This window comes from Sander lucioperca, chromosome 20, assembly GCF_008315115.2.
Source record: "Sander lucioperca isolate FBNREF2018 chromosome 20, SLUC_FBN_1.2, whole genome shotgun sequence".
In the NCBI taxonomy this organism is placed as follows: Eukaryota; Metazoa; Chordata; class Actinopteri; order Perciformes; family Percidae; genus Sander; species Sander lucioperca.
The window spans coordinates 6,946,542-6,971,391 of NC_050192.1; the positions used below are offsets into that span (position 1 = coordinate 6,946,542).

A 24,850-nucleotide genomic window follows, 5' to 3' on the forward strand; every position below is an offset into this window, starting at 1 on the left:
TGTTTAATTTCCTCTAGTGTTTTGTATTTTCTTTTGTTGCCTGCTGAATTTAGCCTTTTTGGATTCAGACATGACAGTGCTGTGATACACTTAAAACGGTGTTACAACATTACTGAGCATGAAATGGACTTCCTATAGCCTGTGCTTAATAATCCTTGATTATTTTCCTGTAACTCTCAGAAAATCTGGCTAACTAATGACGAGGGATTAGATTTCTCCTGTTTTGTAAACACTGCTTCTCTGACTTCCCACATGAAGCAGTCCAAATGAGGTGACAGTGAGATAGGACAGAGGAATCTGCCAGGATTCAGCGAAACAATTCCTGGCTCACCTCAGATTAAAGCATTAAGTTCCAGCTACGGTGAGACAATTCGATAGCCAGATACTGAAACCCTTGATCACTGGAGGTGCTGTTAAAAGATTTTTTTTTGTGCAATACAGAGAAGTCTTCTTGATGGATGAACTCATTGTACTTTGTGTTATCTCTGCACTGCAGTTATTTTACTGGCAAGTTGTTTAGTGTTGATGAGGATGAAGCAATTCAGTGAGGGGGGAGGCCTGAGAAATCGGCGGAGGAGGTAAAGCAATCCATCAAACGCTGCTGTGAAAATCTGAGTCATGTCTGCTTTGAGTTGTATAAGTGTGTCTGGGAGATACATAAAGGCAATGTGGTGCTGTCTAATGCAAGTTAGATCCAACGATGTGTGCAGCTTATGAACCATTACAACTCATAAAACTGCTGTATGACACCCTGCTCACACATAGCTATGCATCTGATTTCAACACAATAATGTATAAACTATGAGTTATTTCCTTGGAGTGCCATTTGATGAACAAGTCGAAGGTTGTTTCTACAACTCTAATGTCCTTGGTGTCTCCTCAGAAACAGCAGAGCCGTCTGTAAAAGGCCTGTACTATCAGCTTGCCTTTCTCCCGATGGAGACATGAGTACAGCTCTGGATTGATTTGCCCCTGTGGAGAATACAGGCCCCAGCCAGGAGCTTCCAGGAGCTGGGAGCCCTAACCAGCACCGACTCTGCAGGAGAGCTCGTTCTCCTGCTCCTGCAGTACTTCTTTTGTGTCTGTTTGATGCAGATATACAGCATGTATACACCTTCTTCATGCTATATTGAAATAACAATAACAAAATATGAGGCAAAACAGAAGCAAAGTCACACTTCAGACACATCAAGTTAAATCTAAGGGTTGCTAAAATGTAAAATCCCATTTTAAATGAATCATGACACAAATTGCAATCTGTAGGAGGAAGGGTACTTAATAGTGTCTTTGAATTTCCCAAAGCTGTCAAAAAGGTTGGCGATCGAGTAAATGTCTACATGAGACACAAGAGCAGAGATACATTATTTAAGCAGGTATAATTGAAAGTGTATGCATCAAAATATGATGTAGAATTCTGCATTTTATGGAATTATAAAATCACACTGGATGACACAATCCATATAACATTTTGTAAGAGGAAATGTCTGACCAATAACTTTACATAAGTTAATTATTATGAAACCAAACAGCGTGAAAATATATGCCTGGTCTATACTGACCTCTTGTGGAGACATGGAGAATGTGCACACAGAGCATAAAACCATTTTCTATTCAACCTGCACAAGGTTGACAGGAAAATATATGAATTAATTAAATATTATTAAGGACCAATATCTCCTTGAAAAAGGACCTTTTTTTAGTAAGTATTACCTGCTGTATTTCATCTGGCTTACCAGATGCCCCCATGTGGCCAAATAGTGACACTACAACAGTACAAACATTTAAGGAAAAGGAGTTTTAAGAAGATCTTCACGCAAATTGTTTTGTGTTTTTTTTGTGAGCAAGTACATTTATGTTTATGATATAGTATAACAATAACAGTTGCAATCATATAAAACATGTATATGAACATGAAATATGATGGCTTGTTAAGTATTTAACAACAGAGCACACAGCCGATGAAGGCCATGAGATTTAGCTAAAAGCTCAGAAAAAGATCTAGCAACTCAACCTGTGAAAACTGTTGTATGATGTCTTCTAGTCTAGTTTATAACTACATTATAGTGCGTCACTTATAAATGCGGGGGGATAAAGTAAAGCGTTACCCACAAGCTTTTATATGAAATGTACGCATTAATAACAGACACCCCATAATAAATCAAACAGTAGCTTGTCCCAAATAAATCTTTCATGTTGTGTCAAGATTTTCTTTTATTTTGACAGCGTTTCAGAATATCATACAGGTAAACAAGATTTTTGCAAAAGTTAATATATCCATAGTGTTGCATTTCATAAAAATAGTTGCTCCACTTAGTCTTTGTGACCATCAATAGTACACAGATTCATATTTATAGAGATATTTGTTCAGGTATCTGTCTATACACTGCTATAACACTACACAGTGATACTGAGCCGCTTGGGTGGGAGTTTATGGTGTAGTGCGTGCTGTTATTTTAACACGCACATTTTTTTTTTTTTACACTTTTAGATGTTTTTTGTTGTTGTTCTTTTTGCTTTTCATAGCAAACTACTTACAATGTGGCTCAATGGAAACAGCTCAGATGTGGAAGGCAGTGAGTTGTGCAAATGTTGAGCAAAAATACGCACACTTTTTTTGTTTTTGCGTCAAACAGAAAAAAGAAGAAGCAGTCCAGTCAAATGATGCATGATTGATGTTACAGTATGTAGGCAGCATTTGCAAACTTTAGTTTAACAAATGTCAAATTTAATTTTGGGCCCTTTTCTTATTATATTGATATTTCCCCTGCACACCATCTACAAGTGATTGAAGGTCCTGATTGTGCTTTAAAGTCAGCAGCTTATTCCTTGTGTAATTGGAAATTACAATGGCAAACAATGACTTTTCGCCCTGTGCTCTTTTACTCTGTTTGCACTTCCCTTAGTAGGTAAAGGAGAGGACACTTTTGTTCTGGGATTATTTTTTCTGTTGTCAGCTCATGCCACTCAGAGTTGTCACAACTGCAAAGAGGGTACAGATGCTGAAAAGATTTGTTGATCTTAAAATTGAGAGTTTGCGTAAAACCCTGCCCCGAACATCAAGTGTTCGATCACAACTTAGCAACTGTAACTATGCACTGCAGACCTGTTAAACTTTGGATTACTCCACATTTCGAAGCAGTGTGCATAAGCAATAATCAGCATTTTCTTAGCATTTCCAAAACCAAACCAAATCACAGGAGCTCAAGTGTAAGAAAAGGACTAAACAGTGTCTGCTTTAATGGGAGCTGCAAGCGTTAGCATGTCCTGCTTGTTCACTAGCTAGTTAGCAACTCTGTCCTGCTCTTTATTGGATTGACATTCTAGCAACTCCAGCAATTCCAGCCTGCGTTACCTGAGAGAGCATTTGCCAACTTCATCAGTTAGTCCACATCCTAAAAGACTTTTCTCTTGTAACGTTAAAAGTAAAAACATACTGTTTAATACAATAACAAAACAGCCAAATTGTGTTATATGAGAATGAAATAGCAGTCTGATCTTACATTTTTTAAGTAGTAGTACTAGTACTAATTAGCTCTACCGTGCAATAAAAGAACAATGCATGTCCGCTATATGATCATTAGACCGCATTGCCAGACCTATCTCCAAAGCGTTGTGGAGTAAGGTCTTGCTGCTACACCACAGATACATCCTATGATAGGAGAAAAAAAATGCTCTGGGTTATTTGCATTGCTTTAAACCAATCACAAACGTCTTACGTGGTGCTATACTCCGGACGCAGCGACGGTGGCTCTGCAAAATAGTCTCAGGAAGGAACTTGTCTTGGTGAAACATTTGAATCCCGCAAAAGAAAACGCCACATAAAATATTAAATGAAGTTAACTGTTCAGAACCACCAGAACTACCAAGCAGGCTTACCTTATTGCACGATGACATCCTGACATCTGGCGCATGGCTCACGCGTCAGCCTTTATCCTGGAAATATACTTCTGTTGATCCAGACTACATGATCATCAACTGGTGAGGATGCTAACGTTTTGCCTGGGACATGTAGCTTTACCGTTAATATAATACATCCATGAGCTTTACCCTCTTCCAGCACGATATCATAAAAGTAGCCATCAAGTAGATATTTAGGATCCTTTTTTGTTGCAAGATTCATGTTTTAAAATGAGTCGGATGGAAACATTAAAAAGTCAGCCAGAGACACAGTTTCCAGCCAACTCATGGAGCTAAACATTAGCTTAAGTAGCTAGCTAGCTACAGCTGACAGTTGTCCTTTCAGCTGCCAAAATCGTCAGTTTCTGTCTGAAAACAAGGACCCATTTTTTTCAAAAATTACGAACAATTCTGAGTTGTAAATCTGCCACCGTTATCATTGTAAACTGCACGTGTGTCGTACCAGAAAGCTTGACAGGCATAGCAACAGCAACTAAGGGGTGCACGGTTTAGCGAAAGGTCAATTGTCAGGTTGCATAAATGTACACCTGTACATGTAGCATAAAGCCTTCAAACAGTTTGCAATTCTGGGGCAGGTATCTTGAAAATGTATCTAATCTACAGGGAGTTTGGCATGGAGATGGACTTGTTAATATCACACAGTGTAGACAGATTCACCTAAAACAAATCAAATTCAGCCGCTGACAGTTGCTGTGACAGGTGCAAGCTCTTCTCAGCCAATCTGGAAATGTTTCATTTTCAAATCGAGGGCATTCATTCGTTCAGGTCACAGTTTGTTAGTCGTGCAAGCTTTTGACAAGTGAGATTGATTCTTTGACGACTTAATATCAGACTTTAGTAGTGATTGTTTTGGGTGCAAAGCTCTGCTCTGTGCTGACATTTGAATACACCATCTCATATGAGCAATTCTTCATGGAAATGACTAGTGTCAGACATAATGAAAACTATCACGACCCAAAATGAACCACTTGCACAAATAAAGATCGTCAATACCTCTGACAATGGACTTACTTCATACGTAAGCCTGTGGAATAAATGATATATTTCACTTTATCCCACTCGTATCTGAAAAAATACAGTTTATTATTTATATCTGTAAAGTTGATGTTGTATAGCAGCCTGTTTTGAACCCTCTTAAGTGGTTTGGAGTTGAACCTTTGACTTAAAAGCCAACCTCTCTGTCAGTCTAAGGCACTCTGCCCCTCGGTCGGTATCATGCGAGCTCCTCCTTTTACCGTCCGGCTGGACACCACTGCCGTGGATTGCTTTGTTCGTTAAGCACAGCAAATGAAAAAAATGGATTGACATGACACCCCTGCTGAACTCGGGATGATTCAAGCGCAAATTGATCGTGAAAACAACCGCAGCAGGCCTGCCGAGAGCCCAAACTGCAATCACAGGGCTTAACGGGAGTGTAGAAGAGGGAGAAGTTGGTGTGGTGAAAATTCTGCTCCATGTCGCGCATGGACTAGAATTTCCATCATGCTCAACTAAGGTTCTGTTCTCTTAAAGATGATCTTATTTACAAAATGACCCCACATATTCATATTCATTATAATATATATGTCTATAATCATCTGATAGATTCAAGATAGATTCAAGCCCATACAGTCTCTGTTAAGGCAAAGTTCTGTTGAGTAGATTTCATCTCTGCTGTCACTCTTTGTTCCATTCGCTCTCATCAAAAACAGGCAAACTTTCTTTTTAACATTCCATTTCATAAAACAGACTCCATTGTGAAGATATATATATATATATATATATATATATATATATATATATATAAAAAATCCAATCACAATTGACAGTTGTTTCCTGTCAGTTGTCTATATTGTGTCCCCCAGTTCTGCTTGAGGAGAACTCAAAATAGAGTTCTTTAAAGTTTTTTGCCCCCCAAATGATTCCCCGCCACGCTAAACACACATTCTACTTGATCTTCCATTCTTTTTTTTAAAGTGGATGATTTTCCAGTTCTTAAGGTGGTGGGTGTAAAATATTTCTCAAAATAATTTAGAGTACAATATCATAAATAAAACTCTAAAAACACGTGGTCCAGATCACTCTGCCCCCCTTGGTTTCGGACTCTGTGGTCTATGATAGAACGGGATGGCGGGGGGATAAAGGAGCACAGGAAGGTGTGAGGATGGTGGTTTCGTCCACATGCGGTGGTTTAGTTTAGATGAGTGTGGCCACTGTCTTCTGCTGGAGCCGCGGTGTTATCTGCTCAGCGTGGACGTGCCTGTGTGCAGTGTGCTGGCCAGCTTGTCTGATCCAGGGATCTTCCAAGGCCCAGGAGAGACCGTGGCCTTCCTCCCTGCTGCGCTGCCGCTGCTGGTGCTCTTGTTGGGAAGGCTGGGCCTGCTCTCTCCCAGGCCCCTTTCCAGTTCCCTGGGCCTGGGTCTGCTCTGCTCCGACTCCACCTGCTGCCCTCCACCGTAACGTTCCACATCTTCCCTGCTGTTCCCGTTAGTGTGCGGGAGCTTGGAGATGCTGGGAGATTCGGTGGATTCTCTGCTGTCCTCAGTAAATCTCTCCTTGGACCTCCCTCTGGTGCTCCTGGAAGGTTTGAGCTCCCCGCTCTGCCACTCCTTGCCCACTTCCCCCTCAGTAGTGGGCTGAACCCTGTGCCCCTTGTGGGTGGACCTGCCACCCCCCTTCTTGGCTCTGCCGCTCCCGCCGGTTGTAGCCGCTCTTCTCCCCTGGCTGATCGGATCTGGATTTAGCAGCTGGGGGCTCTTCGAACGCTCTGTCCAGCTGTCTCGTGCCACCAGGTCTTGAGGGACGTCCAGAGGCGGCAGGTGAGGTGGGTCGGGGGCCGGGGCCAGATGAGATGAAGGCGATGACATGGAAAGGCTGTCGATGGGAGGGGCTACTTCCGACAGGCTTGGGGAGGCTGAAGGGCAGGCATCCCATGGGGCGGCATTATCTGGAAAGCACACGCACACAGTCAATAATGTGAAAATCTCAGTCACTCACACACTCACACTCACACACACACACACACACACACACTTGAAAACTTGCACGCATACCACTGCACAACCAAACACTTAATCAAAACAAAAATAATCAACACAGCAATCACTCCTACTCTACAAGCTAAAAGCATTAAAGTAAATATCAGAGCAGCACTACAACCTACTTCCGAACGTGTCACAGGGCACCACCACTTTTAGACAACATCAATCTGCTTCCCATAGCTCTCTTTAAAGCCCCGGCCAATCTAAAACCTTGGCGGAAAATCGAAAACAGGTTTAATGAAATGGATGATGTGCCCAATAGGGTGGTGCTTTAGCGAGAATGAAAACCTTGGGGGCAGAGTGTCTCTCTCTTTCTCTCTCTCTCTTAAGTCTGTATCCAGTGTAGCAGCTGCAGTGAATCTACAGCGCGCTCCTCCACAACTCTCCACTCTCACGGACTGTAAGCTTCTGTTTCTGCACCGATGAGTCTCGGTCCCTCGGCCATCAGTCATTTTCAGTGGGCTAGGCAGGGGGCAAAGGCGAAGCTAGCTACACCGGCGCCAAAAGACCCAATTATAAGCAGACTCCCATGCAGCACCGGAGCATATTAGATCCAGGACTAAAAGGGAGTATCTGGTCCTTTCTACATACACTGGATCTTCACAGTCTTTTACCTACATTATGCCTGGTAATATGAAGAGCATAAAGGGCCCTGTGTGTGTGGTGTGTGTGTGTGTGTGTGTGTGTGTGTGTGTGTGTGTACACAGTACTGGTATGTGTGTGTGTGTGTTGGAAACCTGTGATTATCACATGCTGTTAACTGTCAGCTCCGTTAAAGCTCTGGTCTTGCTTATGTTTCTGCTGACCACCGCCTGTACTCGTCAATCTATTTTAAGTTTACGTCTTAAACCTGCAATAGGTGATTTTTTGGCCATTTGGGGTGCAGCGGAAACCATATGTGAACATAACACATCATCATCACCTTAGAAGTTATTATGGTGGAACTTTAAAGTTAATCAGTTTTCTAATTAATTACACATCCAGCAGACACAGAGCAGCATTAGCATTCATTTGGAGTCATGATTGTGTCCACCTGATGAATGTGAATCCAATATTCACTCTCCTCATTCAATCCAATATTCCAATATCCAATATTCACTAACTCCTGAGAGAAATATCTGTCTCTTTAGCTGCTAAATGTTTTACCATGTTCATCAAATAGTCGTTTACTTTGTCTGTATTGCTGTGTGGTGCTGAGCAGGTAGTGTAGAGTGGGTTTTTGCTGAAAACAGCTACCTGCTGCGGCAGAAGCAATGTTATGAGAGCGTAGAGAGTAAAACAAAACACTGTTTGCGCAGTTGCTGGCCCGGAAAACCAAAAACGATGAGCTGAAACGAGCAACGCTCCACAGAGCTAAGGGGAGATGAAGAGAATTCTCTGTGGGTTCATCACTGTGAGAGACCCCTTTCACTTAAGCCAAAGGGCCACTTTAAAGTACTTAGAAAACGAAGTATGTTGAATTGTCTTTTTGTTTCCATTTCGACCAATAAGTTTGTATCTCTTGATAAGTTTGAAGACTACTGCTGTTAATTTCACATGTTAAGGAGAACTCCACTGATTTTACATGTCAAAGTCAATTTACGAGTCATAGAAAGTACTATTCAGCCTGTGAAAACAGTTGTGAATGTAACTTTGTCAAATCTGGGTGACATTACTTGTGTATTACTTGTGTAATGTCTGTTTGGGCTTGAGAAACTATACATTTTTAATAGAAAGTTTGCCTTAAGAACTGGGGGCATGGAGTGTGTGCGTCTACTTGGAAGAAAAGATTGAAATGACTAAAGTAATGATATCTTGAATTAACTTAAAACCCTAAAAATCAGACTAAGACTTATTTCAAAAGAAGAATGTGGCTAAATCCTAGTGTCTTACTGGCTTTTCCTCTGATTATACATGTGATTAATTATGGGATGTCATTCTTTAGTTTGCTGTAGTGTCACTTTGATACAAGTAGTGAAGAACTTCAACTACTATGTTTTTTGAGAGCATTCTTAATTTCCTAAGTGTAAATCTCAGGCTTTGATAAATATACTAGATGGAGGCACAAAAACACACACAATGCTACACACAGACAGGCACACAATAATATTCATGCACATGCCCACAACCATATGTTTAAATGCAAATATTACACTGCTTATATTCTTAATATTTTGTTCTTTATTTTGTATTCAGCTGTTCCTAAAAAGCACCCGAGAAACAAAAATAACTTTCTCCTTTGAACACTACTATGCTAATGTTTTAAAGTGCCAAATTAATCACCATAGATGCTTTGCATAACCTTCCACTATGCAAATAAAGTGCCTGTAAACTGTGAGTGATGAAATGCTGAATCAAGCCCATGCAGAACACAACATGTGGGTTAAAAAGCTGCTTCTGCTTTTAGGCAGCAGGGGAACACAAAAGATCTCTAATGATGAAGGACCACAGTAAGACTCCCTGTGTGCATATTTCAGGGCTGAAGAACCACCTGAAGGCAAGAATTACAAAAGCCTTCCACACAGAGAGATTAAATCTCTGGCTGGAAAAGGAGGCTGGCAGAAAAAGGGTCAACATGGGGAAACAACATCACCCTCTATTTCCCGTGGTTAGGGACTGGATGGTGACCGCCAAGGCCAAACACTGATCATTTTGCATCACTGGGGGCTTTAGTGCTGCGGCGTTACCCTAAAACAACTTTCTGAATAGTGAGCATCGTGCTGGTGCAGAAGCCAGAAGTGAGTGACGCATCAGAGTTTTATTACCACGGTGTCACAAAAATAAATATCCCCTTCCAGGCTCAGTTTGTGCTGTGCCGGGATTTCACTGGGTGAATAATCTCCTCTGGCTGACTCAGGGTGAATGCTGGTATTGCTATATTTTTGGCCCTGTAGGTAGCTGCTGATTTATCTTTTGGTTAGGAGGAGAGTTATGTTCACTAATTTCACAACCTCCTGCAGATTGAAGTGATATTTGTTGATTATTCCTTAAGGCAAAAAGTTAAGTCTTCAACCGTATTTGGGGTGTCCAAGGTTATAAGACAAGCTGTTTTGATATGAAAGTGCTAAGTGCATCTTCAACAGGTTGTTACAGCAAAACAACACACAAAACCACAGCACAGAAAGCCAGGGTTACGTGAAGAGAAAAACATTCGTATGGTCACAAACCGTGTCTTTAGAGTGGCCCATTAGGAAGAAATAGGGGGAGCCATGCTTGTCACTTTTCATGCACATGGAGAGACTGGAAGATACCATTCCTATAGAAGGGGAAGTAACAACCTAGACCAATCAATTAGTGATAGGTCACTGAAATGGACAGAAGATAAACTAGTGTTAGTCAAGACAGAAAAGAAATATAATTAGGTTTTTAACAGCATAGTGAAATACAGAATCTAGCGAGTGTATAAAGACAGAAGATATAACATGAATATACAGTAGATGCATGCCAGAACAATGTTATCAAAAGTTAAAGTGATATTAAGACAGTGAAGAACAACAATCTATGAGTTAAGCGAGAGGTAAGAAATGATCCTGAAGACAAAGAAAGTTGTGTTACTTAAGTTTAGGTACTTACCGTACTCTGGGACCTGCCCTGTACCCCTCTTTAGGAGGAGACGGACGCGTCTGCCTCCAGACTTGATCAGCTCGATGGCCCTGGCGTGGGTCATGTCCCGGGTGCTCTCTCCATTGATCTCAATTATTTGGTCCCCAACCTGGATATCAGGAAGTGTGGGACAGAGAATAAAAGAAGTTGTAAATATCTGTCAGAGAGGAAATGTGCAAACTGACATGTTTTTAGTTCAGATTTCAATCTTACAAAGTCAAATTAAATGTTTTGTCTTATGTTTTATCTTATCTTATGTGCTGTCATGTATGGTTGTTGATCATTTTTTGATGTTCTTTTATGCTCCTGTGCAAAGCAAATTCCCATATGGGCAATAAAGCTTTCATTCATTCATAAAAACTTAAGTCTTGCATTGCCAGACCTTCCTCCACAGCGTTGCGGAGGAAGGTCTGGCTAGTCCACACAACATTCCGGGAGAAAAACGTGCTCTGGTTAATTGGCATTTCTTTAAACCAATCACAATCGTCATGGGCGGCGCTATGCGCCGGACTGAAGCACAGTGCCGCTGCAAAATAGTCTCGGGAAGGAACTTGTTTTGGTGGAACGTGTGTACGTTCAAAGGTTGTTTTAGTCGTGCAACAGAAAACTCAGATTGGACAGATAGTCTAGCTAGCTGTCTAGATTTACCCTGCAGAGATCTGAGGAGCAGTTAACCATAGTCCTCAGAAATCGCCCGGAGTTTAAAATTCCAACACAAAGAAAGTGGAAGGTAACGGACATCTGGCCGAAAAGAGTGACATCCGGCGGAATTTCCGGCGACATCGGAGCAATCCTGGAAGTGGAACGTCGTGGATATAGACTGATTAAAAAACTAGACTATATGGACAGGGGTGTCCACATACTTGTTTCTACATTTGGCTCGGGGTGGCTTTTTTATGGCCTGGACTAGAGCCCTTAGTTAAAGTAAAGGAAATCAAATGCTACATCATACAAGCATATTTTAGACAACAATGTGCTTCTGGCTTTGTGGCAACAGTTTGGAGAAGGCCCATTTCTGTTTCAACATGATAACACCCCCTCTGCACAAAGACAGGTCCATAAAGACAAAGTTTGGCCTCGGAATGAAGAAAGTCGTCTTTTAGCTGCAAACAACTTTAAGAAACTTTGTTTTGTCATTGATAAACACTGTGTGACTACAGAGCAGCCAAGCACTGGATCAGGACTGAAGCTGAGTATCATTAAAGCTCTTTATCCGGTTACTGTGAAGCATTAGGCGAAACCAAATTGAAAGGGCTAACCTGCCCTGCACCACTTCACATCTGGAACATAATCAAAATAAAATATGTTCCTTTATACTTTTTTTGTGCGTATGAACAGCATTTAAGGACCCTTGCAATGTGTAAACTGTAGAAATAATTAATAGCATAATAACATATATTAGGTGCCATATTGCTGCATAAACCTACCGGTCAAGTTCACAAAGGTTAAAAAAATAAGACGAGTAGATTAATGAAGGCGTTTGCATAAATGCTACGATTGAGCGATGTGGCAGGTTTTGCAAAGGAGCACACTACATATGAAATTGAATATTAACAAGCTTCTTTTATAATAGATGACAGTGATTTATATGGTACATTATGGATCTATAATTCACTGGCTTTCCCATGAGCTTCTGTAAGCGCTAATAAGCATTACCAGCCATGAACTGGTGTGTCAGCTTATAACTAACTGGGGCAGTAATTTGGATGGAATTATGGCAGACCCCTTCTCATGGGGCTGCTATGGAACATGTTAGGACACTGTGTCCTATCAATAATCTGCCCATTTCAAACCAGCATAACTGCAGCAGCTCAGTTAACCATCTCTCCTCTTGGTGACAATGTGGCTGGGTCAAACGTCAGTCCTCCCTCCTTCAAGACTCTGACGTCTCAGCCCTTCGAGAGACGGCTCCGAGGTTGACTAATGGGGAGGATTCTTGGGGAACAGGACAAAACACGCTGGCCAATTACGCTTACAAATGGAGAAGTCCTCCGGTGATGGCAGGGGTAATTTGAAAGTCAGGAGCGGACTCGAGTCAATAGAAGGGGAGTCATTAGGTGTCATTACAGTGGTCTGAAGAGAGGTGGAAGGCAAGACGGTTCGATCATTAATCCTCACCTCGTAACAGCAGAGGAGAGTGATCTCCATTTTCATCTTTAATAAAGAGGGAACTGAAGTTGAATGGACGGCACGTGAATGCTGAGCACAGGGAGTGTGAGGTGGAAATGAAGCAGGAAACGGCTTCTATTGCAGACAATGCTCACGCACAACTTAGTCTTTTATTGAAGGTTTAAAGCTTAGAGAGGTAATTAAATGTGCTAAATGATTATCCATAATAACCAATCACTTCATACAATTTTCTTAAAAGCCTCTGCACTGCCACTTGGACATAAAAAAGGCTGCTAGGATTGGTTTGTGCTCCTTACTGATTAGTGTGTGACTAGCAGGGTCACACACAAATAGTTTTTTTTTTTTTTCCTTCCTTCTTGAAGATGTGACAAAGTGCCTGTTAAGGAGAAATGACCTGGATTAAACTCAAAATGTCAGAGACTGCAGGGAGTCACAGTGCCAGTGAGCTTTTGGTTTCTGCACCTTAAAATGTGTCAAATGTGTTAAAAGTGCCACTCAAATTCAAAGTGACAGGCATGTCAAATGCTTTTTAACCAATTTCTTACATTTACTTAAGTTAAATGTAGATGGATTCCTCTCTGCATCCGGCAGTATGGATCAAGGACTGTTGGAAGATGGATCAAAGTGTTCTCTGCACCTTGTTCTCTAAAATCTATTTAACAGCAGTATCCTACCAGCAGGGTTACAGACTCAGTGGAGAAAAGTAACTTGAGTATTTCTTGCTACTTCATACTTCTACTTCGCTACATTTCAGAGGGAAATATTCTAGTTTTTTTTACTTCACTGAGTTTATTTGACAGCTGTAGTTACTTTTCAGATTGAGATTTTACAAGAAACATACAATAAGCTTATAAATAAATACATAACTGCCTCAAGTGAAAAAAATCTGGGGGGCGTGGCGTTAGAAAGAAGTGTGCACACCAGACCAGCTAGAGGCTACATGAGCTGCTAGTAGCATAACACATCCAAATCTCTGACTGAGCTATGGGCGGGTCGTGTTGCATTGTTGGTAATGGTAAAGGCGAAGCCCACAGAGGTGAAATTATCCAATATTATACACAAAAAAAACTAAGATTAGAGAAAAGTCAACAAACACATTTGTGCATCAAAATGTCTTCTTTCCAAGCCTCATTAACCATTTCACGTCCCATCAGTTTTGTGACCTGACCCCTTGGGGTGGGAACCCCTGGACTAAAATACCAAACTGTATATGACATTGTTAAACTTACTAGCTCCACCTCGACCAGCTACAACACTAAAATACTACTTAGACATTGATGCATCAATCAATCAATCAATCAATCAAACTTTATTTATATAGCACTTTACAGCAACCAGCAGGTATCCAAAGTGCTTAACATCGAAACCAAGAATAAAAACACATATCACACAATATAAAGAAAGAACATGTAAAAACAGAAATAGTTACAGAGAAACAAAAGAACGAAATCGTCACACCACTGCTACGTATTAAAAGCCTGACTAAACAGATGCGTTTTAAGTTTGGACCTAAAAAGAGCTACATCTGTAATAGTGCGAATATCAGGGGGTAACTTGTTCCAGAGTCTCGGGGCAGCAACTGCAAAAGCCTGGTCACCCCACCGTTTATATCTAGACCTCGGCACTTCTAAAAGTCGCTGGTTTGAAGACCGCAATGACCGGTTGTGCTCCCGCAATGTTAAAATTTCGGACAAATACTCCGGGGCTAGACCATTTAAGGCCTTGAAAGCAAACAATAAAATCTTAAAATCGATTCTAAAACGCACAGGGAGCCAATGAAGGGTGTAGAGAACGGGAGTGATATGTGCACGTCTAGATGTGTTTGTTAAAAAGCGAGCAGCTGCATTTTGCACAAGTTGAAGACGTGCGATGGAGGTCTGATTCAGACCAACGTAAAGAGCATTACAATAATCCAACCTAGAACTAATAAAGGCATGAATTGCCTTTTCTAGATCGTGCCTGTTGAGGAAAGGCTTAACTTTAGCCAGGAGACGAAGCTGGAAAAAGCTCATTCTAACAACATTACTGATCTGCTTGTCAAATTTCATGCTGCAATCAAAAGTAACCCCCAAATTTTTGACGGCTTCAAATAACTCATCAGTATTAACTATCTAATTTCTAAAATATGAAATAATGTCATCAGCCACAGCAGCCATTTTTCTGAAGTATAATTACTTTTACGTTCAATACTTAAAGCACATTTTGCTGATAAAAGCTTTGCACTTTTACTAATGTAAGGTTTTGAATGCAGGACTTTTGTTTGTAAAGGAGTATTTTTAGATTATTGTTTAGATACTTTTACTTCTTCCACTGCTGATCAGACGTCACAGCAGCTTGTATGTGGAATTTAAGTGGAGCTCAAGAGGGATTCCCTCCTCCTCTTCCACCTGCATCAAGGCCCGCTGGACTCCATCGACAACACCAACGAGGAGGGAAAGTAATATCTCCCCCGGGGGCATTTTGCATACATTATCTTTGACAGGTTCATTACATATAATGAATGTAAAGCAGACTGATGCTACCAGCTCCAGACATAAAGATCAGAGAACATGCAAGGAACAGAAAAAGAGAAAGTAGGAGATCAAGAAAGATGTGAAAAGCTACTGTGGAAGTTACAATTTATGACGCTAGCAGCAAAGCACATGGAGCAAATGAGGGGAACTTTACACGGCAGTGGAGTCAAGGGCTTTATTTCAATTTCCATAGTATATTTTATTACATATTTATAAATTCTGAAAATATGTGTCTGCTTTCTCTGACCAGTAGTACAGAAGCAACTATAGCTAGAGGGAGAAGTGTGCAGATATGCAAACAGCAAAGTACAATTTAAGTTGGCCCACTTAACTGTTTTATCTATCTTTATCTTTCTGAATATTATCTGCTACTAAATGCAAAGGAGAGATGTGTTTTCCGAACTTGGGAGGAGACAAACATCTAAAAACCTCTCAGCTACGAAAAGGATGAACCATATCTGAGTTATTTTGACAGAATATTTATTAACCAGCTCTGAAAAAAAGTTGCTGTTGCAGCTTTGATAACATCAGACAATTACAGTGATCTTCTGCCATGTAATCCAGGAAGACAGAAATCAGCTTAACCTTTAAATGGGGTGTGGTGGCTCACTTAAAGGAAATTACATCATCAAACCTACCCTCATCCTCCCGTTGCGGATGGCCGGTCCGTCCTCTGCCAGGCGTAGGACAAACAGGTCCATCTTGTACTCCCGCCCTCCGCGGATGCTAAAACCGAAGCCTTTCACACTTTTCTCCAACTCCACTGTGAAAAAGTCAAAGTCCTGTGAAAGCTGAGACAAGCACAGATCAGATGTGATTAGAGTCGATGTTATCGGAGGAGAAAATGGGCCATTCCTGCAGAAAATAGTCTCAGGACTCAGCAAAGAAGTGAAAAATTGAGAAAATGGAAAGTAAATAACAAACAGCCTAGAATGATATTATCACCTTATTATATATAAAGGTATACATGTAAACAAGGGAGCTGCTCAAGAGATAAACATTCAAAATATTTTCTTTTAAGTATCCAGCAGTATCTGTCAGATGTGCACTTTTTCTGCTCAGTTTTACTATCACAAACAACACCAAAGGGCAAAATGAAGTAAATATGGTGAGTCAGGCTTTCTCTAAAAATGCAGTCTTACATAGAAACAGTATGTAAGACTGCTTTTTCTCTCCATGCCTGACTTCCTGTTGGCTGGGAAATAATGTAACATAGAGTAATAATAAATCGAGGCAGACAGTGTCAGCTCTAAGTAGAAATATATGAATACAAATGAGGAAAGACATATACAGTATATACACAAAAGTAATTAGGGGGTAGTCTGGAGTCAAAACTTTACTGTATATCCATATACACAAAAACAATGAGGCCACAAAATGAAGAACTCAGGACAGTGCAAACTAAACAAAATCAGTAAAAACTGTTAGAGAAACACTTGCACTGCAGAATTAGTGTATAGATATATAATCAGACGATATTAGCTTATCACAGATACATTGGCATAAATATTGGACAATAAGTAACGAGAAGTAACAGTTACCAAAAATATGTGGTAATTTAGAAACAGTGTCATCATTACATTGTTTTTCCAGCAGAGAGCACTGACACGTTCATTTTCGTGCCGTAAAATGCCCCTCTCAGCACATATCCAGGTCACTATTCTTTAATAACCAAATGTAAAGCAGTATTAATAAATGTTTTGGCCACTTCAGGGGAGTGGAATAAGCTGTAAACACAACACTGACATAGTTTTGCTTTATAAAGTTGTGGCTTTTTGTTTGCTTTACAACGTTTCAGCAAACAGCTACCTATTTACACATCTAGCAGGCTCAGTTTCTGGCCACCCGATGAATTGTTTTGATCTCCACGAGGCTGATAAGTCAAAACTGTGTCCTAAGCCCCCCCCCCCACCCCCCACAAGGGAGAATGAATGCGTGTGCATGAGCAGTGATTGACACGCAGATAGACACCCCCCCTGGCCCTGATTGGTGCATCTGAACAGGGAGCTGTGGATTTTTGCAAATTGCACTACTGGCTGTAGGTGGTGCCAGAGGAGCCGGAATTTCTTTTAAATGACCTGCTTCATGTAGTTCTAGTGGAACATAGGGTCAGTTTCAGCAAATATGACAGAAAGTTAGTTTTAGAAGTCTTACCTACTGCACCTTTAAATTAATGTGTAATCATTTAAAGGTGATACATCTCTGTGGGAACATCACTACTAAGCAGCAACTTTCACATCAGACATAGTCATTTGATCCATTGTTAATGTAAATATATAGATTAATGCAGCTTTAAAAGGATCTTATCTCCTTATTCTCAAATATCTATATTGTTATCAACCTCAAAGATCAGTAGGGCTCTAGATAAGAATCACATCTTCACATCCTTACTTGAACTGGTGGCATTCGGTAGTCTGGGATGGTGAACTGCCTGGTGTCAGTAGCTAGCTGTCTGTAGTCGAGCAGTGGCGGGTGTCTGTAGTCCAACGTGGGTGGCTGCCTGTAGTCTGCCACAGGAGGGTGCCGGTAGTCCACCGGCGGCTGTCGGTAATCTGTGAATGGTGGCTGTCTGATGTCTGGTTTAACATCTTGCCTTGCTTTCACCTCTGACCTGAAACTAACAGACCAATCAGAATGAAGGAAGAACTTCCAGGAGGATTTATGTTCCTGTCATTATTATCTTTGGATATGTTACATTACTTGTGTTATGTTTCCGCGCACTTAGCGTGCTGTGAAAATAATGCTTTCTGGCAAAATGCTGAGTCTGATAGAGACGGCTTGTTTTGGTTAGCACTGACAGCCATTAAACATGACTTAAGTGAGGAAATTAAACTGTTTTTCCTCACACATCACATAAAATGTTTATGATAAAAACAAGTTCTCTCAGAGACCGGTAATGCTGAGTACAAAGTGATTGGGGCACTGTGTAAAGCTGAGGGGAAATGCAACGACATTGTAGATTTTGGACCCCTGTAGTTGTTTGTAAAAAATTCAACAGATCTCTATAAAGACACAATTTATGTAAATAATTCAGCATTCCATCAGAGTTAAGTGATGTTATACAAGAAAGAGAGGAGGAGAAAGAGACAGGGTGAAAGATGACTAAGGAGTGGAAGAAACTATAAAAATAGATGACGAGTTTTAAAAAAATGAAAGAAAAGTTGAGAGAATGGGGACAAAAGTATCTGATTCACTCATACCTGTACTCTCAGAGGAACAGTGTTTGCCCCAGAGACAGATAGAGGGCTTGTCTATAAAAAAATGCTTCACTGCATCAGAAAATCAAGACAGCTGCAAATGTGACACTGTAACACAGCATGAGGTTGAAACAGCGTTCATTTAACTGTTTGCTGACACTTTGAGAAGAACTTGTCATGCCCTGTAACCTGAAATCCTTATCAACAGTGTTACCTGCTCTCGTGGGTGTAAGTCTGAGGAGGAGGGACGGGCAGCTGGGTCACAGGGCTCTGGTGAGGCATGGGATTGGGCTGATTAACCAAAGGGTTGGGTTCTGTGACTGCTGGGTTGGGCAGTGAGGCAGCGGAGCTTGGCTGGGTCTTCGGGCTGTGCTGCTGGGCCATGGGGCTCTGTTTCTCAGAGCTAGGGGCTGATGGGGGATTGCTGCTCTCTGGGATTCAAAAAGAAGCACAAAAGCATGGGACAAATGTAACCACAACGTGTACTTTTAAGCTTTATTTAACAAGTAAAGGTCTTTTTTTGATGCTTAAACCTGCATGAAAAAAATGTTTTTGGCCACTTGGGGGGCAGCCAGCAACCTGTGAACACAACATTATCACCTTATAAAGTTTATATTGCGAATGTGTAAGCAAACAGTTTTCTTATTTACACATCCAGCAGACATGAAGGAGTCATGTTTTTCTGTCCAGCTGTTAAATCTAAGTCCAATATTTAACCTTCTTCAAGCTCCGTTTGGGTCAGCTACCAATATCTGGCTCTTTAGCTGCCAAATGCTCCACTTAGTTCACCAGCTGATCAGTAAATCTGTCTGTCTGCCGTTTGGTGCTGAGCAGGTCAAGTGTTTACAGAGTTTTTAGAGCTTTTCTTTTCTTTTTTCTTTATACAGAAAATGGAACTGCTGTGGCCAAAAACGACACTAGCAGAGCGGTGAGAGTGAACCAAAAGAGTAAAGTTGCGGACTGGAGAACTAAACAATGAGCTGAAACTTGCTATAAAACCCCATAAAGCCAAGGGGAGCTGCAGATTGGGTGATAATTCTCTGTACGTTCATCAAAATGCAAATCACACTACCCATATTCACAATTAAAACAAAATGGAAACTCACTCCGCTACTACTAATAGTCAAAACCTCCCTAGAGTACCTTTAATGTATCTCTAAATAATAAGGTTTTAAATGTTCATGAAGGTGAAGGCATAAAACTGAAACGTAGGTGAAAGGTGTGAAAGTCATTCCTCAGTCTTAGAAATAAAGCTAGTCTCACTTGCTTTACTTATTTTAAACCAGTTATCTGTTCTAGGTGGCCAAAGAGATGTGAGCATGCAGCATACAAGAATCACTAAGAAACTGACATGACACCCATTTCTTAGTAACATAGTCATTGTATATTCTGTATTAATGTAACCACAGTAATAGACAGCAGCTCTGTTCAAGCATTTGCATGCAAAAGTGTTGATTCAGTGAAGAGAAAATGCAGACCAGAGGAGAACACCACTCATGAATGTGTGAAGTGGCAGTTAATCTATAAAGAATCACATTTTGCAAAACTCATATTACAACTTTGATTTAATGGAGGAAAATCAATTACTGTCATAAATCATTGTCTTGCCTAGTATTACAGTTTTAAGTTCTCGTCTATCACGGCCATGTGCCGGGTGCGTGTCCACGTGTTCTCTTACCCTCCTGCGGTATAATCTTCAGGGTGACGCTGAGGCCCGCATCCTTGATCAGCTTAACGATGTCGGCGTGCGGCATGTTGATGATGGACTGGCTGTTCACTGCCAGTATCCTGTCTCCCACCTTCAGCTTCCCGCAGCGGTCGGCCGGGCTACCCTCGATGATGCGGCCAATCTTATGCGGCACAGCTGTTGGAGGATTCACACACACATACACACACACACACACACACACACACACACACACACACACACACACACACACACACACACACAACACGCTGCAGGTAAAGACGCGCTCAGCAGCAGGTTGGAGGATAACGCCTGTCTGTGCCCACACACCACTCACTGACTGACTGACTGAATATGTCTCCGTCTCTTTCACTTTGCTATTCACCCCAGGCTTACGTAAGGCATCCTGATTTTTTATTTTTTTTCATGTGTGGGCGATGCACTGATGCTGACGGCGGGAATCTAGAGATGTGTGTAACTGACGTGCCGTGGGAGGGCATGCATAAACGAGGAGACGGAATGAGAGGTGCTTCACATTTTATTGAGCCGTGACCTCTTCTTATACTTAAGTTTGCCACATACTGTATCTTGACACTATATTGAGTTTACCTGGTAGTTTAAATGTGTCTGAGAGCTTTCATGCGAGGTGTAACAATTGAAGCGCTTGTTATGCAGAGTAGAGGTTGAGTGATGGTGCATAAGCATCTATTTAACTCCATAAAATACCATCAAAACAATCACTGGACCTACTGTTGGTGGCGGCCGCCTCGGGCCTGTTGAGCGAGCTGATGATGACGAAGCCGAAGCCTTCGCTCTCCTTTCGATTGATGATGACATCACTGGGTTGTGTGTTGGGGGTCAACGTCCTGTCTGAAGCGGTGGTTGGGTTGCCCATGTTGGCGTTGGGTGCCTGGGTAGTGCTGGTGCTGTTGCCATAGGTGAAGTCACTGCGTGGGGAGCTGTGTTGCGTGGAGACAGAGCCCGGGCTACGGCCGTTCTCTGGAAAGGACTCACCTGCAGGGGGAGGTAGAGAGCTGAGCGGGCATATACACAAAGACAGGAGTGGAAGAAGTATTCAGAAATATAGTCCTAATCATGTGTCCCTGAGTTAATCTTTCAGTTATATGCAAAATATAGGATTTTATTAAATATCAAAATCCCTCTTTTCTTTTTATGTTCAATGACTTATGTTTGAACTCAGGGCGTCAACAAAAATGTATCCAATCAAATGTGATTTTGAGCGATTAGCTAACCAGCCGTGTGTCGTGTGGGATGTTTTTTCTTCAAGTGGAGTCAAGGGGGATGTCCAAAGATAATATTAATAACTCTGGGGAGGGTCTTGTTTTTCTAAAAAGTAAAACATAAAGTTCAGTCCCCCTCCACACCCCAACAAGTTTTGTACAGTCTCTTACTTAAGAAAAATGATCAATACAACAACAACAACAACAAAATATTGTTAGCCTACAGGTTATACAATCAAAATCCAACTAAAGTAAAAGTACAGAAGTGTTATTAACAAAACGTACTCAAAGTATCAAATGTGAAACTATTCATGCATGCGAGTGAGTTATTATTATAAATTTCATAGTACTGTTGTAGCTGGTTTTAACAACTTTACATAGCAATAGGTAGTTTAGTCCAGTGGTTCCCAACCTAGGGGTCGGGGCTCCTCCAGAGGGTCACAACATAAATCGGAGGGGTCGTGAGACGATTAATGGGGCAGGATAGAAGAAGAACAAAGTTCTAATGCACAAATCTCTTTTCATATTTTTGACTTTTCTCTGTTAATTTTGTTCTTTTAGTATTGGATAGTTTCACCTCTTTGGGTCTTGAACAGTTATTTGAATGAAACAGCTTTAATCTTTAACTATGTGTTGTATTTTCACAAGATCATCATTATATGTTTTTAATTTGCAAAGTTGTCACTACAGCGGCATTTTTAGGAGATCAAATGCAGCCTGTCAATCAGTATACCTTCTAATTTATAAATTAAGAATCTGTGCTGTAAAAATGTGATACATAATTGCTTTGGAAGAATCTAAGGATAATTTTGCATGTGCAGAACCATCAATTTTACAGCTGGAGCTGAATCTCATCCTTGTGAAGAAACAAGAGGCAGACACAAGACAGCAATACAAAACAGAAAAGCAAAAGCAACTGTCACAATGTGGTAAAACACATCATTAAAATGCAGCATGGTGTCAATCCAGCCAGAGTGAAAACAGCTTCTCGCACCTCTAGCTTTTTTGTGTGTACGCATTTCTGGCGTACTGAGCGATCAAACCCTGTGTTGTTGTTTTGATAGCTCACCGAGAAGCAGCGCTGTGGTTTTCTGTAGTTAAACAGTTAAGAATTTAAACTGAACTTGTAACTTCTCACAGCTCACTGATACCAAGATACAGGGAGATTTGTCACCATAAAAAGCTACATGCCCACATATAGTATTTCCTTACACCAACAAGTGCACAAATAGTTATTTTATGAGGAGAAAAATTGCCAAAAAAAGAGGAATGAATTGGGTAAAATGTGGGGCGATAGGTGCAGGCAGAAGTATGGGCTCGGAGCAGAGAGTCTGACACTGTGCAAAGTGCCAGTGGGAGTCAGACAATTAGGATGGAAGTAAGGGCCGCAAAAGAGGCCAGGCATGAGTCAGACAGTAGTCTTTAGTGAGAAGAAATTGACAGAGAGGGCGGAACAGAGTGGGAAGAAGTGGATTGGTGAGAAGAGTGTGTGTGTATTTGTGTGGGGGAAGTGATAATGAGAACAGGGGAGGCCGGAGTTCACAGGAGTAAGAGCCACCCCAGTCTCCAGGCTGAAATGCAAAGAAACTTGAATGAGGACCAGAGAGCAACGGTGTGTGTAAGAACAAGAGTGTGCTAATGTGTTTTTTGGGAGAGGCTTCAGTGTCATTACTCAGAGATTAGTGCTTCCGTTTTTGGACTAATTAAATGCTGTTTCCTAAATCATTACAGGACAAGAATGGTAGTGGTGAACAGAGAAGGAGAGACAACAAAGAGAATGAGGAATTCAACGAAAAAGAGGATGGAGATGTGATAGAAAGCCAGCGAGATCAATTTACTTCACAAACCAGCATCCTAAAGCTGTTCTTTGCAGGATTAACTGTGTCCTTTAAAAGTCCGCCGAAAATGGGATTTGTTGACAATAAGAAAAATAAATATAAGCTATGATTCACTATGGGGTGTAACTTAAAAATCCAACCAATAAAGTCATCTAAAGGTTTTTAATAATCTAGCCTTCCTTTACTTAGCGTCTTAGCAAATCTAACTGCCTTTCTCTCCATAGCTACCAGCTCATCCGGTGCCAGATGTCATGCTACTGTATTTTACAAGGGCATCTTTGCTGCAACCGGGGCTTAGCGCCGCCCAAAACGATTGTAATTGGTTAAAAGAAATACAAACAAGCTAGAGCATTTTTTTTCTCCTACACCAGAATGTTAACTTGTGCAGCCAGACCATACTCCAGCGTTATGGTCTGGCAATGCAAAATACTTTCCCAATGTTTCTTGTCTAACTGTATTATATACCCCAATAAAGGCTAAAAAAGATTAAATAAAAACCTTAACAAAGAAAAAGGATTGTAAGTAACGCAAGTATGTCTTTATTAATAAAATGTTGAATAGTTGTTCAATTAAAGGGTTAGGGGAGCTCAAACACCATTCATCTGCAGACACTGCCCACACTAAGATGACACAGAGATGGTTTAAAATAGGCAAAGTATCCCTTTAATCTTTCTCTCTATAAAATATCAGAAAATAGTAAAGAATGCCCATTAGCGGCCAAAACCCAAAGATGTTAAATTTACAGAGATAAAAAAGACAAAAGCACCACATCTTCATGTTTAGGAAGCTAGAACCAGTGAGTGTTATGTTAATGAGTAGAAGTTACTCGATTCATTGATTATCAAAATTGTTGTGGAACTATCTTTAAATAAAATAGTAAATATCTAATTTTAAAGATTTAGTGCGTAACTTTTTGATATTAATAAATGTCTGTTACATTCAAGCCATTGACAAATGAGTTGCTACAAAGCTAATTAAGACTCAGCTCCACACAGCTCTCTCTGTATTTCTCAGTATGGCTATGTTCAGAAGATTGTGTCGTCTGGTGTCGTCGTGCGCAGAAACTCGAGTGAAGATAATTACCTCTTCTGAAGAGTCCATCATGTTTTTTAATCCTCCGTGTCCTCCTTGGCTACTAGCAACTGCGTGGAGGAGGGGTGGGGGCTGTGCGCGATCACAGACGGCTTGTATCATGTGGACGCGCTGACAGTGTTATTGTCATTACTTAGAATTCGTCATAGGGGCGACAGAAACTACGCACTATAGCTTCAAAGGAAACCTTTTTATAATCATAATGGTGAACAAAACAATATAAAAAAGCCACATGTCAACTCCATTCTAGAGTTTAGATTCACTGCCCGAGCCCGAACTTGACCGACCCGACCTGACCCACGGGCCGATATTTCCCGCCACTATCCTCGGGCCGAGCATTTGTGTTTTTTTAATCATTACTTTATTAGCCTAATTGGGTGGGGAGTAATCTATGCCATAATCATGCGCAGCGTCTCCTCCCTCCGCACGCATCACACCGGGCCTGCTGTGCTGTATTGTGTAGCTTAAGTGCAACATGGAGCTTGAAGATGTAAAGAAAAAAAGAAAAACAGGAGAATTAACTTTGAGCAAGTTTGGAGGAAAGTCGGAGGTATGGAACCATTTTAAACAAGTCGTGGGCAGTGACAACATATGTGTTGGCTTTGTGGAGTGCATTAAGTGCGGCGCGCTGC

General features: G+C 41.1%; 1 protein-coding gene across 14 annotated transcripts in view; it reads right to left on the minus strand.

The window, feature by feature from the left end:
* Window positions 1–2,170: 2,170 nt before the first annotated feature.
* magi2a (membrane associated guanylate kinase, WW and PDZ domain containing 2a) overlaps window positions 2,171–24,850 on the minus strand; it is a 243,621-nt gene continuing 220,941 nt past the window's right edge. For 9 of the 14 annotated variants that reach the window (XM_035995854.1, XM_035995853.1, XM_035995852.1 and 6 more), the window contains 7 exons: window positions 20,798–21,061; window positions 20,039–20,224; window positions 18,575–18,791; window positions 17,555–17,780; window positions 15,802–15,954; window positions 10,491–10,629; window positions 2,171–6,844 (listed from right to left, as the gene is read on the minus strand). In XM_035995854.1, coding sequence (XP_035851747.1) covers window positions 6,135–6,844; window positions 10,491–10,629; window positions 15,802–15,954; window positions 17,555–17,780; window positions 18,575–18,791; window positions 20,039–20,224; window positions 20,798–21,061 — 1,895 coding nt within the window. In that variant the 3' untranslated portion in view covers window positions 2,171–6,134. Of the gene's footprint in view, window positions 6,845–10,084; window positions 10,196–10,490; window positions 10,630–15,801; window positions 15,955–17,554; window positions 17,781–18,574; window positions 18,792–20,038; window positions 20,225–20,797; window positions 21,062–24,850 lie in introns of all 14 variants that reach the window. The other 5 variants (XM_031313326.2, XM_035995857.1, XR_004895986.1 and 2 more) reach the window with 4 other exon arrangements.